The 13789-nt window shown below is 51.6% G+C and overlaps 1 protein-coding gene across 1 annotated transcript in view; it reads left to right on the top strand.

Annotated features, from left to right (window-relative positions):
* TRPC7 (transient receptor potential cation channel subfamily C member 7) overlaps positions 1-13789 on the top strand; it is a gene marked incomplete at its 5' end in the record, with an annotated part of 128309 nt that overhangs the window by 96449 nt on the left and 18071 nt on the right. Inside the window, 1 exon segment of the mRNA NM_001145753.1 lies at positions 1010-1274. Within this exon segment, the coding sequence (NP_001139225.1) occupies positions 1010-1274 (265 nt within the window).

Raw genomic sequence — 13789 nt, 5'->3', positions numbered from 1 at the left:
TGCATCTTTGCAGGTTTGCTCTGCTGCAGGAATGTACCCAGGCCAGTTCAGACTCTCACCAGTGACCACAGCAGAATCTCCCCAGCACCCAGCATGGGAAAGGTCCTGGAACTCTTGCCACCTGGAACAGGGCTGTCATAGCAAACCTGAATGCCTGGTCACCACTTTGGGGGCCTCAGCTCACTCAGGGAGCACCTCCAGGCACGCATTGCTTGAGGCACAAAACCAAACTGCATTTTCTCAGGCAAGACCCTTCAGATTCCTGGCCCCCGTGTGAGCTCATCTGTTCTGATTTGTGGCTAATCGAAACCTGTGGTTCAGATTTCATTCAGTCATTTAATAAGCATTTATTAGCACCTGCTCTGTGCCAGACTCATCCCCAGGGACCAGAGTGGTCTGGAATTTGCTAAGTATTTTACATATGTGACTTCATTTCATCCTCACCACAGCTCTGTAAGGTTGATGACATTGTCCCCAATTGACAGATGGAGAATATGAGGCTTGGAAAATTAACTGGCTTGCTCAGAGTCATACAGCCACTGTGTAGAGAGGCCACGTTCAACCTCAGGTCTGTCTGACACTAAGTCCATGCTCTCCCTGTGAATGGGACAGCCCTGTTTGTGGCTGTGGTGCTCAGACAATGGCAAGGAAGACAGGATGGCAAGCAGCACGGAGAGTGCCATGACACGAGGGCACACAGGATACTGTGGGAGCCAAGAGGGGAACAAGGAGGCTGCTCCAGCCTGTGGAGGTCACAGAAGGCTTCCTGAAAGAGATGGCACCTGAGCAGGTCTTGAAGGCACGCTAGGATTGAAGTGATGCAAGGGTGGTCCAGGCAGATGGGCCAGTATGTTCTAAGAGGGAGGATGCCACCTTCAGTCTATCAGCATTGAAGACAAGGGCGGGAACAGCAAGGGATGAGGTCAGGGGCCTCTAAAGACGCCTAACTGCTTTCTCTTCCAGGGCAGAACCTGCCTCCCAGTGAGTAACCCACTCTGTTTTCTTTTAGCCAGGGACAAGTGGTGGCCTTCAGACCCTCAGATCATATCGGAAGGGCTGTACGCGATAGCTGTCGTGCTGAGCTTCTCTAGAATCGCATACATCTTGCCAGCCAATGAGAGCTTTGGGCCCCTGCAGATCTCCCTGGGGAGAACCGTGAAAGATATCTTCAAGTTCATGGTCATTTTCATCATGGTATTTGTGGCCTTCATGATTGGGATGTTCAATCTGTACTCCTACTACCGAGGTGCAAAGTACAACCCAGCGTTTACAACGTGAGTAACCCAGCCCTGAGGGGCTCTCCGGGCTCCCCGGGCATCCTTGGGAGGCTCTGGCAAGTGGTTCCTCACAGAGACTCGGGCTTCCTTGGCATTTCTAAGGGTTAAAGGTAACTTTATTCAAGGGCCCTTTCGAGTTCAGGTTCTGGAGTTGGAAGAACAGAGGGAGCTGGGTTAAATCCTCCCTTTGCCATTTATATGCTGTGTGGCCATGAGCATGTTCCTTAACCACTCTGAGCCTTAGTTGCCTCATCTTTAAAATGAAGTAGATAATAATACCTGCTTAATAAGGATAATGTGAGGATTCAGTAGGGCTGATTCAGCTATCAGACAGCAAACTAAATACATGGAAGGAATTATTACTGTTATGACTGGTTTAGCCTGGGTTACCTAGAAAACAAAGCCAGCCTTGGGCAAGTCTTGCATGCCAACATGTTATTGGAGAGAGGGAGGTGCAATCCTCATGAACGAAGAATGAAGGAAAAAAGAAAATGACGCGTGGAAAGAGGAAAAGCACAGAGAGGTTGCTGACCTGGCCACCGTCTCCCAGGATTCATAGCTTGGTCATGACAGATTTCTCCAGGAAGAGGATAAGGAAACGCATCTTAAAACAGCCCATCAGGATGCGAGTTAGAGAATTTATCAGCCAGAGCTTTCCCATCTGCTATCTTTCATTAGTCAAATTCACTCCACGGGACATCGATGCCTTTACGCCCCCAAGGCAGCCCCGGGGAGCCATTTCTGCAAGCATGGCAGGTAGGTCTGCATGCAGGCACAGGTCAGCAACTCTCCGTGCCTCAGTGGGCAAGCCAGTGCCCAGCATAAGCATTTAGCCTGTCCTGCAGCATCACGTGCCTCAGTGGCAGCAGGAAAATAAAGACCAGGTAAGGAGCTAAGAGGCATGTGGTGTGAACAGAGACAAGGCACTGTCAGGCCTACTGACCTCAGGGGCCAGAAGCAGACACTGCAGGCAGAGCAAGCAAAGCTGCAGCCTGCCCTTCGGGCTGCTGTCAGAGCTCTCTGAGCCTGTGTCCACGAAGACCCAAAGCCCTCCCCTCGGGGACTGCCAGGTGGTCTCCTGGAGGACCATCCGTACCACTGAGCAGTGGTCTAGTCGAAGAAGCTGGTGAATCTGAGTTTACATCTTGGCCGGGGCATTTAGTGGCTAAGGACCTTAAGGCAAGGTACTTGATTTATCTAAGTCTCTGGGACCAACGACACAGAAATAAGGCTTCCCACCTTGCACATAAATACCTTCACAAATAAACGAAGGGTTCCAGAAAGTGCCTGAAGCTCAGAAGCATTTCAGTCTAGGTCCTGCCCTGGGCTTGCCTAGTCCCAGAACTGCTCCTTGCCTTCATCAGCCTCCCGTCCAGAGTCTTGAGAGAAGGACAGTCAGGTCTCCAGCCACAAGCACAGCCGCTGGGACCAACAGGGCTCAGCACTTCCTGACACTGGTCCCCAGGAGCCCCTGAGGGGCCTGGAATTTGCTCTCCAGCCAGTGAAAACAGCAGAGCTGCACCATGCAGGCTCCCTGGGCAATTCCCACCTGGCAGCAAGGCCTCCACTTGACCCTTCTGGAGAAATCACCCATTAAGGGAAGGTACGTGACCCCAAGAACCCAGACCAAGTGCCATGGGCCCTGTGCCCCTGGGTTCAGAATCAGGGACTGCACCGCCTCGCCCCAGTAGAACAACGTCGAAGGGTGCGCCCCTTGTGCTGCCGAAGCACAGAAGCTGTTACTCTCTGAGGCAAAGAAGGAGTTTGTGTTGACGGAGAGCAGGTGCCTGGCCTGGTGCTGAGCAATGCACCTGAGCACAGCCTGGCTCTCTGCCTTGGCCCACAGCACCCCCCACCTCCCCAGCACAGACAGACTGGCTTTCAGTCTGCACTCTCCTCTTACTGGCCATGTAGTCTTGGCCAAGGGCTTAAACCCCCTGGGTCTTCATGTCTCCAGCTCTGAATGAGAATAGTAAGATGGCCAGCCTGACAGGATCCCTGCAAGGACTCAAAAAGAATGAAAACAGATTGAATATAGAGCTTGGCATACAATAAGCCTTCAATGAACAGAAGGGGTCATAAGAGAGATGGCAAATAAAGAGGGGGGCAGGGTAAGCTGCAGGACAAGACCCTGGGGACTGACTGGCTCCATACCACCCTTTCTGGACCGGGACCTAGCCTACCAACTGTCCGCCAGATCAGGCCAAGTGCATGAATCACTCATTTGGACTGCTTTGCAGCACTCCAATGCTCTGTGATTAGCTGCTGCAGAAATGAAATACGCTTGAATTACTCAAAAGCAAATTTGCTGTGGATCTGCTAGAGGCAAAGCTAACTGGAGGCATCGGTGTGGGAGGCGAGGCTTACTGACGTCAAATGAAGACGTCAGCAGATACACAAAAGCTCTTGCCCTGTGTGGTCCAGCCCTGACAGCTCTCCTGTGTTTCCGGTCTAGCAGGACGCCTTATACACAGTGTGGCTCACTCAGTGCTTCGCAGAGAGGAATGAGGGAAGGAACAGGAGAAAGGACGCCAGACTCAAGGCAGCGGGAAGAGCAATAGACCAGGAGTCTGAGCAGGACGCTTCCGTCCCATTTCTCCTGCCCTGCTTCTGCACGGTCCCCCTCCACTGCCCTCACGGGGAAGCACAGTTCCTCTGACAGTCAGTACCACAGCAATGAAATGAAATGAAAAAGGCCACAACCTCAGAGCAGGGCTGACCTGGCCACGAGCTCAGCTGGACGCAGCCCAGCAGGTCTATAGAGGGCATCTTTACAGAGGGGATCAGGAAAAGTCAGGGGAAGGTGAGAACAGGAGCAATTGGCTTGTCCCACGTGCTGAGGACAAATAGAGACTTTCTTGACACAAGGGACCCAAACAAGAGGCCACTGCGCTCTTGAGGATGGGCAGAGGGCAGGAATGCAGAGGCCAGAGCAAGCGCAGCAAAGAAAGGACAGGATATTTATCACCTTGGCAGCTCCTAAAATGGGACGTGCGGCTGTGAATAGGGTTTGATTGAACAGGAAGCAGTCAATAGTGCGGTGAAGTGGAGGAAAGAATGGATTTTTGTAAATGCCAGCTCTTACCTTTTGACTGCTCTCTGGAGCGCATGGCCCCCAAGAGATCTTTGATAAGCAAAAAGCCACAAGAGGATAAAGGCGTCTCATGCTTCTGGGGACTCAGAACTATTCTGAGTGCCATTGATGCTGATGATAAAATCGAATGACTGCCTCAAATGATGCCTCATGGCCCATACCCAGGCCACCCTGCCCAGCTTGGGACCCACCCCCAGGGGACCCTCTGTCTGTGGAATTTGGAGCTTTAGGGTAAGGTGGGTCCTCTCAGCAGTTTCTGTAGAGTCAGAAGACTCAACCCAACAGAAGGGAAATTTGGGCTGGAGCACCTGCAGGTGCCCTTCCCCCATCCCCCCGCACATCTCCAACCCCACCAAGCCAGGTTCAAGGACAGCATGGGTCCCGAAGGGCTGTTCAGTAGTCCACTTTGAGAAGTCAGCCCTTAGGAACCCACAGAGAGCTGTCTCCTAAGAGCCCTGCTCCCCTTGAGGTGTGGGCCCAGCTCACAAAAGCCAGTCCCACACAAATCCCACTGAGTCAGAGCACGGGCCCAAATGAGAGGGGTAGGGGCAGCCTGGGACAACAGCAAAGAGAAAAAGAAAAGCTTCTCCACCAAAGACAGACCCACAGCCCTCAGCCAAGCCCTGGCCTAACCCCCAGTTTGTTCCAGTTCCAGAATCATATACCTCCCTCCCCACCCCCAAAGTCCCATGCCCCCCACCCAAAAGACCTAGTGAGGGCAGGGAGAGAAAACCAGACAATTAATTCTGCCCAAGGTACAAATAAACACACAGCATGAGCAGTCTTAATTGAGACTAGTATTTCTCAATTACTATTCTAATTCGCACCAGAATCCTCTGGGGAGATGGCTGAACCAGGCCCTCCCATGCCCTGCCCCTTAGAGGGTCTAATGACAACTGGTCCAGGTAGGGCCTAGAAGTCTGCATTAACAAGCACCGGGGGATCCTGATATGGGGTGGTCTTAGGACCACATAGCGAGAAATGCTGACTGCAGAGACAGAGACCACTCTCAGCTCTGCGCAGTAAGAAAAACAAAAAAACTCATTAACCTAAGTGAGTATGTTATTGGTAGAATTTCAGGCCCAGTGCAGTCAGAATAGGCGACTGGATCCAGCAGAGAGCAGGGTTTGAAGTCAAATCCTAGGAGCAGTTCTCAATTCTCCAGCTGCCTTTCCCTCCAGAATCAAGGGCTCCCTCAAAGGTCTGGGTAATTTTTTCCCAGCCGCTCCCATGTTGGGGGCTGGCATGAGGGGAGGCACAGGGACAGGGTGTTCAGGGTCACTGGGGGGTGGCAGAGAGGCACCTGCTGGCAGCTCACTTCTATTAGAAGCTGCCCGTGACCAGAGTGGAGGAAGACAAGGTGTGCAGACCCGTTTTACGCTCTCAGTATGAAATCTAAGTGTCCTGAGATGGGGGTGAAGAAGGGAAGGGGAGATTGCCCGAGAATGTCTCGTCTCTTCTTCAAGTTCTCAAAATTCCACCTGTTAGAAATTTTGTTCTTCATGGAGTTCCCTTAATGGTTAACGAACCCAACTAGTATCCATGAGGACGCAGGTTCCATCCCTGGCCTAGCTCAGTGGGTTAAGGATCCGGCGTTGCCGTGAGCTGTGGTGTAGGTCACAGACATGGCTCAGATCCTGCATTGCTGTGACTGCGGTGTAGGCTGGTAGCTGTAGCTCTGATCTGACCCCTAGACTTCGAACTTCCATATGCCACAGGTGTGGCCCTAAAGAGCAAAAAAAAAAAAGGAAAGAAAGAAATTTTATTCTTATTGGAGTTCCCTTTGTGGCCCAGCAGTTAATGAACCCGACTAGTATCCACAAGGACACAGATTCAATCCCTGGCCTCACTCAGTGGGTTAAGGATCTGGCATTGCTGTGAGCTGTGGTGTAGGTCGCAGAGACAGCTCAGATCTGGCGTGGCTGTGGCTGTGGCATAGGCCAGCAGCTGTAGCTCCAATTGGACCCCTAGCCTGGGAACTTCCAGGTGGCGCGGGTGTGGCCCTAAAGAGCGGGGGAAAAAAAAAGAAAGAAATCTTGTTTTTATTGGGAACATAGCTTTGCTTTTATCATGAAAGTCTGCAGACAAATAGGATTTGCTTGTTGGAGTTGTGTTTTGCAGCCAACCTGGCCTGTAAGGCACAGGCTTTCAGCTGCGGGATTATGTGGAGACCCTGGGGTCCAGCAGCCTCGCCGCAGTGTGGAAAGAGAGACACAGGTCCTTGGCTCACTAGTGAAATACACATGGGGGAGAACGCATAGAAAAGGGGTAGCCTTTCCTCTGCTCAGATTGGTGACATGCAGGACAGGTCCACAAAGAATGGGAGAGGCTGGGGGCAATGAGGGGACCCAGAGCTGGAAGTGACAGGCCTTCTAACACAACCCAGGATGGGCTCCTGGTCTTCCCTTTGGGTGAACTCGACCTCCCCCACTTAATTTTTCTTTTAGGGCCACGCCTGTGGCATATGGAGGTTCCCAGGCTAGGGGTTCAATAGGAGCTGCAGCTGCCAGCCTATGCCACAGCCACAGGAATGTGCTATCCAAGCCACCACGTCTGTGACCTACACTGCAGCTCACAGCAATGCCAGACCCTAAGCCCACTGAGCGAGGCCTGGGATCGAACCCACATCCTTATGGATGCTCGTCAGGTTCGTAACCCACTGAGCCACCGTGGGAGCTCCATCCACCACTTAATTTTCATTGGGGATTAAATGGAGGCCCCGACCCTCAAAAACAAAATCCCAATCAATCCTTTGTACAGGCTGTTGTGGATTAACTTCATAGCATAGCTGGGCTGAGACATTTCTAATCAAAAAATACCTCTCTTACAGTTACTCTGTCTCCCCAGGAATCGTTTTAAGGGAAGGAGCTTTAGCAGTGCTAGGCAAAATTAGAAGCTTCGGGTTTTTATGGCAGTTATGGAAAATTTCCACACTCTGTATTCAGAGAGAACCCTATGCACACCTGGGGCAGGAGAGCCAGCCCCTCCTTCCAGGAAACCTGGAGACGGGCAGTGGGGCTTAAGCAAAGGCTCCTGGACACTCTGCCCACACACACTCTGGCCCAGGACCACCACACTCCCTTGTCGTTGAACACCTGGTGACAAATCCGTGATCTGCTCTCTGGTTTAATCCACATGACAAGGGAGTGGCACAGATAGCGCTACCGAGAAGCTGAGGCTTAGAGAGACAGTGCACTTGCCCAGGACCTCAGAGCCGAGAGGAGGACTTGAACCCAGACCTGCATGGCCTCAAGCCCATCCTGCACTTGTGACCTGAAATTCCTCCACTCCCATACCAGGGCCTATGCTCTGCCGTAGACGCCGAGTGCCTTTCCAAGCTGGGTCACTTTCCTGTGACACTAAATTCCAAAGACTAGTGTGCTCAGTGCAGGCTTTGATTATCATTGGGAACCTGATGATTCTACACATCTCAAGTCTCACTAAGCAGCCTGGGACTGTCCCCTGCAGGTTTCTGTTCCCAGCATGCTTACTGACTTGACAAACACGATGGAGCAGCGGCTCCCTGTATGGCCCTCACATCATACAGATTAATAAGACATCTTCCCATCCCCGAGGAACTCAGAGACAGGAAGGGAATTCTAGGGGGAAAAGGAGGAGAGCCTCAGTTAGTACACCATGGGATCATCATCAAAGGGCACTTGGGCAGCACAGGGAGGAGGAAGGCTTGCTTAAGGGTGAATGGGGTTCTTCAGCTAAAAACGCCATGCTATGCTCTGCAAACAGAGAGCCTGAGACTCCCCTGGCCCAAGGAAGTGGGGGAAAGGGAGACAGTCAGGTGAGCCATGTAGGCCCAGAAACATCCAGAAGGGAGTGATGGGGCTGAGGGGCCCCCTGGCTGCCAAGGGCCAGCCCTCCAAGAAGGATCCAGCTGCAGAGGAGGTCCTGCTGGGGCAGCTGGGGCTGAATGACATCATCTGCTCTTGTAAAACTCACTATAACCAACGGCCGGTGAAGAGAAATCAGTGTGGCATCAGGACCGTGGCCTCGGCCGTGTTCTCTGTGCCAGGCCCGCTAAGTGTGTGGGCGGGCAGGCATGTGGAACGGCGTCAGCCTCCTGGGCCGCACAGGGGAGCCGTTTTCCCAGGACCCCGGGTCCGTGTGAAAATATGGGCATCCCTGGTGCCGAAGTGTCATCGTCATACTTCCCTATAATTTGAAAGTCATCATCTCACCTTCCGTCTTACAAACTCAAGTTCGGCACAAGTGTGCGGGGAACGAGAACTCATTATGCCCATTTTCACGTGGAGAAAAGTAGCACAGAGGCCCAGCCCTTGATGGAGCAGACAGCCGTGGTCAGTGTCAGGGCCCAGGTCAGGCTCAGAGAGGCTGGGCATCTGGAAATAGCCTTTAGGTGTCCGAAGAAAAAAAAAAAAAGAACAGTTGGGTCTACTCTCTGTTCTTATATGTGCATAATTCTCCAATAAGTGATAAAATACAGATCTTTCCCTGAGCTACTTTAGAAGAATGGTTATGCCTGTTAGAAGCAGACATTCTACCATCATATAATGTTGATACCTTCTCATGTTTCTTCATGACATGAATTTTCAAAGCCTGCTGCCTGTGAGCTTCTGGAACAGGCTGAGAGCCCACAAAGTTTTGGGGAAAAGATGATGAAACAGAGAAACTGTGCCTTTGGGGACGGGGCCTTCACAGCACGTCCGCAGGCCAAGTCCTCGGTCTTGTCCTCAGCCTGACTGTAGCATCCTAAAGGGGGAAAGCCCTCTCTTTTGTTCACTGAAATTCAGTTCTAGGATGGCGATAAGGTTTAAACGGTCATTCTTCAAAGTGACAGCATGACAGGAAACAGGACTGTCCAGGGTTAGCTCTAGAATATGATGCAAAGCAGCTGCGAAGTGGGTCCGAGGCAAGCTGACCGAGACCACATCACCAGGCGCCTCAGTTTCCCAGCTTCAGTTATTCCTCGAGGAAGAAAGTTCCCTGGGCCCCCAGGGTGAGCTGAGCACTGCTCGGGGCAGGAAGGCGGAGCAGTGAGCAAGTCACGACCTCAAGAGGTCGCATCGCTGCAAGTGGGAAAAGAGGGAAGAGGAAAATGATGATGATGAAAACAAAGAGATGAGATCGTTTTAGATGAAGTGCTAAGAGCGAGGAAATTAAGACGCCGAGCCAAAGATTAATTAGGAGAGGACCTCCTGTGAACACAGAAAAGGCTGACCTGAGCCTGCGAAAATTAGCTTTAGAGTCTGATAGGCGAGAAGAACGAGGGGGGCAGCCATTCGTGGGGAGAAGGGGGACTGGACGGGCAGAGAGGCAGGGGAGCCCCGGCTGGGTGACTAGAATTGTTAGCCTCTGGAGAGCCCCTAAAGGAGAGAGGCAGGATCCGATTGACATTTTTAAGGGATTATTCCGAGAACTGATTGCAGGTCTTGCAGCCTGATGCTGGAGCCTATGACAGCTAGGGCGAAAAACAAACTCACACTAATGTGAGTCACATTTATTGCACACTGGTTATGTGCCAGGCAGTGTTTTATGCACTTCACACGCTCTCTATTAACTCATTTAATCCTCACGCCGACCCTAGGATGTAGAGATTATTGCATCCTCAGTTCTCAGCAAGCAAGAAAGAAAAAAAAAAAAAGCACAGAGAGGCTTAGTTATTTGGCCAGAAGCTCACAGTCCCACCCAGTCCCTGCCTCTGACTGCTCCACCAGAGCCCCCCTCAACCCTGGGGTCGGGGACAGGAAGTCCAGATGTGCAACGGGGACTCCATCCAGTCAAAGGACCCCTTCGGGGTGCCAGGCTCTGTGCTAGGTTTGGGTGTTCAAAGGGAAAAAAAACATCGCTCTGCCCTCAAGGAGCCCCCAGGCTACCAGGAGGAGAGTCAGAGCCAAGCTGCAGTGTGAATAAATCCAGCTGCAGGGCCCTGGGGCCAGACCCCTCTGCTTCTGGACTGGCGAAATCATTCCTCATTTAGGACCCAAGGTGAACCAGGAGGTGATTCAGAGGATAACGGCGGGGGTGAGGGCCAGACTGCCTCAGGCACCTGACACTCCTGCCCTGACTGCCCTCAAGCCGGGTCCCACTGCTCTTGTCTCCGGGTCTAGGCATTAGAGAAGCAGAGCCCTCCCTCAGGCGGGTCTTTCTAGATTGCAAGCCCCTTCTTGCAGCCGCCCGCTGGGATGGCAGGTGAGCCTTGTTTCTGCTTCAGCAGGACTCTAGCCACAAGGCCAGCTCTTATCCTTTAACCTGAGGCACAGCCTTTCAGGAATGGATCCTCCTGCTTAATGTGAGCCTGCTCTGTGCAGATTCGGGTAGGTAGTTGAACTGAATGGTTTGGGGTGGGGGGCAGGGTTCCATGACACCGCGGGGAGGGCCTCCTGGCATTCTGTAGAAGCAGCAATTTCCATAACAATCACCCGAAACCCTCGCCTTGGGGATCTGTTTGTTCTCTGAGGCCCTTACACAACTGCCTCTTCAGGCAACCTGTTATTAAAGCCCCATTATCCCGGCGAGACAGACCTGGTGGAGAGCCGGTTACCTCTTCCCGCCTTCTGCCTGACAAGTCAGCCCCAACCTCCCTACGCTGCCCCCGCCACCCCGCCTACAAGAGGAGGGTGAATCAGGATGTTGATGATTATTCCACACCCTCTCAGGCACGCTTCCCCTCCCCTGACTTCATCAGGAGCACTTCTTATGCTGGGGTAGCCTATTGATGAAGTTTCAGCCCCTTCCACCGCAAGCCCGGAGTCAAAGAGTCAAAGACAGCAGGGGCTGGAGAAATCACAAAGACGATTTGCATGAAATCAAGGGTTGGCAAGGATCTTTGCAGAGAAGAAGGAAAATGAGACTTGTTCAGAAAAGACCATATGCAGCCAAATGGTTAATTCCGTTCAGCCCTGCGTGGAGTGGGGCTGATGGGGTTGGACATGTTCCTGGCCAAGGCAGCGGGGAAACATCCTTGCCCCCAGCCCTGGAGCACACGCCGCCCAGCCCAGTAGGCTTGCTTTAGGCAGGGACCTCTGTGGCTGTGTGCCCTGCCGCCTCCTCACCTGGTAAGGTGCCTGGCATAGAGTCAGAGTTCAGGGCACATCTGGCAGACGAACAAATGAATAAAACGAAGAGCTACATTTATCAGACTCTCACCATACACGTTACCTGGGTTGCTCGTTTCATCTGCGCAGCAGCTTGATTCTAAGGCCCCATCATCCTGTCACAGATGAGTAAACTGAGGCTCAAGCAGGGTTTGTAACCTGCCCAGGGTCACACGGCCAATCGGTGATGGGGGCTGGGAATGGAACGCAGTGCAAGCACCTCTGCTTTCTTGTCCTCCAGCTGTCTCTGGGGAGCTTCCTGTGACTGACAGCATTGAAGGAATCTGTGGCAAACTCGTAGGCAGCCAGACTGGGCGGGGGAAGACGTGGAACCAGGAGCCACCATCCCTATCAGGAAAGAACTCACGTTTAGCCTGGAGACCAGCTGGAGGACAGAGAGGGCTGTTAATGAGATATGTGGCTTCTGGGCGAACATCAACTAAATCCACTGCAAGATACTTTCTTCTGGAAAGACAGCCCAGACCTCTGCGGCGACTGGTCTTCTGCCCCTGTATCCCGTAGCTCCTGAAAACTGTGGATGGCGTTTAGCGCATGACTCAGAGAGCCACATAACCTCACGAGACACTGGGGCTGGCTCCACTGCCCAAGCTCTTGGGGTCAGGAATGTACTACCGACTCCTATTCAAGGCCAGGCTTCTCTCTGAGAATGTGTTATTACAGGTTTCCCAGGTCAAGGTAAGTCTTTTTCCACTCAGGGCACTGAGGACAAGTTTCATTTATTTCCTGCTACCTGTTCAACCAGAAGATGCCAGCAGCCTGACCTATCAAGTCACTGGTAGCACGCCTGTCACCCCCAAAAGCATCAAGTTTTCCTGGGAGTTTTTGTCCCCTTTTGTCAGCAAGGATGGCTGTCATTTTCAGATTGAGTTAGAGGAGCTCTTTATGTAAGAAAGACATCATCCATTGTCTTGGGTGTTGCACATACAAATCCTCCCCTCAGTCTTTAGGCTTCTATTTTTACTTTGTATGTTTTTACTCACCATATAGGAGTAACATTTTATATGAGCATATCTTTCAGTCTTTCCGTTTGTAGCTTCTGAAACCTCTGCCAGATCACGATTATATAAATACCAGTATTTTTTTCTGGCTTTTTGATCATGTGATTTTTCAACCTTAAATGCTTCATTTCCATGCAGAATTTGTTTAGTTATATGGTTTGAAAACTATGGATGAAATATTGTATTGCTTGCCACTCAGCCCAGCTAATGGGGCATAAATTCAGCCTATAAGGTCCCTTCTGAGAAACAACAACTGCAAAAAATAGTCTGTTCTGCTAGTCCCCTGCATGTCAAGAGGCTTGGGTACCAATGAAAGAGCCAAGAGATCTCAGGAATGAATCGAGCCATTTTGGATGATCCAGGACAATGAACCTGGCTTTATCCTTAAGGAAGTCTTTGTTACCACCACTCATTTTGCCCTGTAATAAGAGGAAGCAAGAGCTCTAGACCTTCCCGAAAGAACTTAGAAGAGTTTGTTGAAAATGCATCGTTTGGGAGTTCCTGCCGTGCGTGGCACAGTGGATTAATGATCCAGCTCATCTCTGTGGCATGGCCAGTGTGATTCCTCAGCCCAGCACCATGGGTTAAGGATCCAGTGTTGCTGCAACTGAGGCATAGGTCGCAGATGTGGCTCAGATTTAATCCCTGGCCCAGGAACTTCCCTGGGCTGCTGAAAAGTGAGGCAGCGGGGAGCATAGTTTGGCTAAGATCCCTTCCTGGCCAGTTCAATGCTGAGAGCTTTTGTTTGGGGGTTGAGGGGTGGGGAGGGGTGTCGCTTTTGTTCTGGCAATCACAGTGAGTCTGAGCCACGTGTCATTAGATTCTCCTGGAGGTCATGGCCAAATTCAAGCAATGAGATCCTGCTGTATAGCACAGGGAACTATATCCAGTCACGTGTGATGGAGCATGATGGAGGACAATGTGAGAAAAAGAATGTATATGTGTATGTGTGACTAGGTCACTTGGCCTTACAGTGACAGAACACCGAAAACCAACTATAATGGCAAAAATAAAAATCACCTTAAAAAAAAAAAATACAGAGGTGCATCCTGCAGCTATAGAAGAGAACTCAAACAGGCATGATGACTGAAAGCCAAACAAAGGGACCAGATGAGCCTTCCCAGCCTGGGGATGGGGGTGTGAGAGGAGGAGCAGTGGCGCAGGTTTAGGGATCTGTAATATTCTTTTACTGCAACACAGGCTGCTTCATGGGCCAGCTCTGCCCCCTCCAGATTATGACCAGAGATGCCTAACTGAGGGCCCCAGGGCTAAATCACCACTCAGTAACACAATGCACAGCTAGCAGCAAATGAGAAGAAACTGCAAGCT

The sequence above is a fragment of the Sus scrofa genome, chromosome 2 (genome assembly GCF_000003025.6).
Source record: "Sus scrofa isolate TJ Tabasco breed Duroc chromosome 2, Sscrofa11.1, whole genome shotgun sequence".
In the NCBI taxonomy this organism is placed as follows: domain Eukaryota; kingdom Metazoa; phylum Chordata; class Mammalia; order Artiodactyla; family Suidae; genus Sus; species Sus scrofa.
The sequence above is the reverse complement of the archived record's forward strand: the minus strand, read 5'-3'. Positions and strand labels throughout refer to the sequence as shown.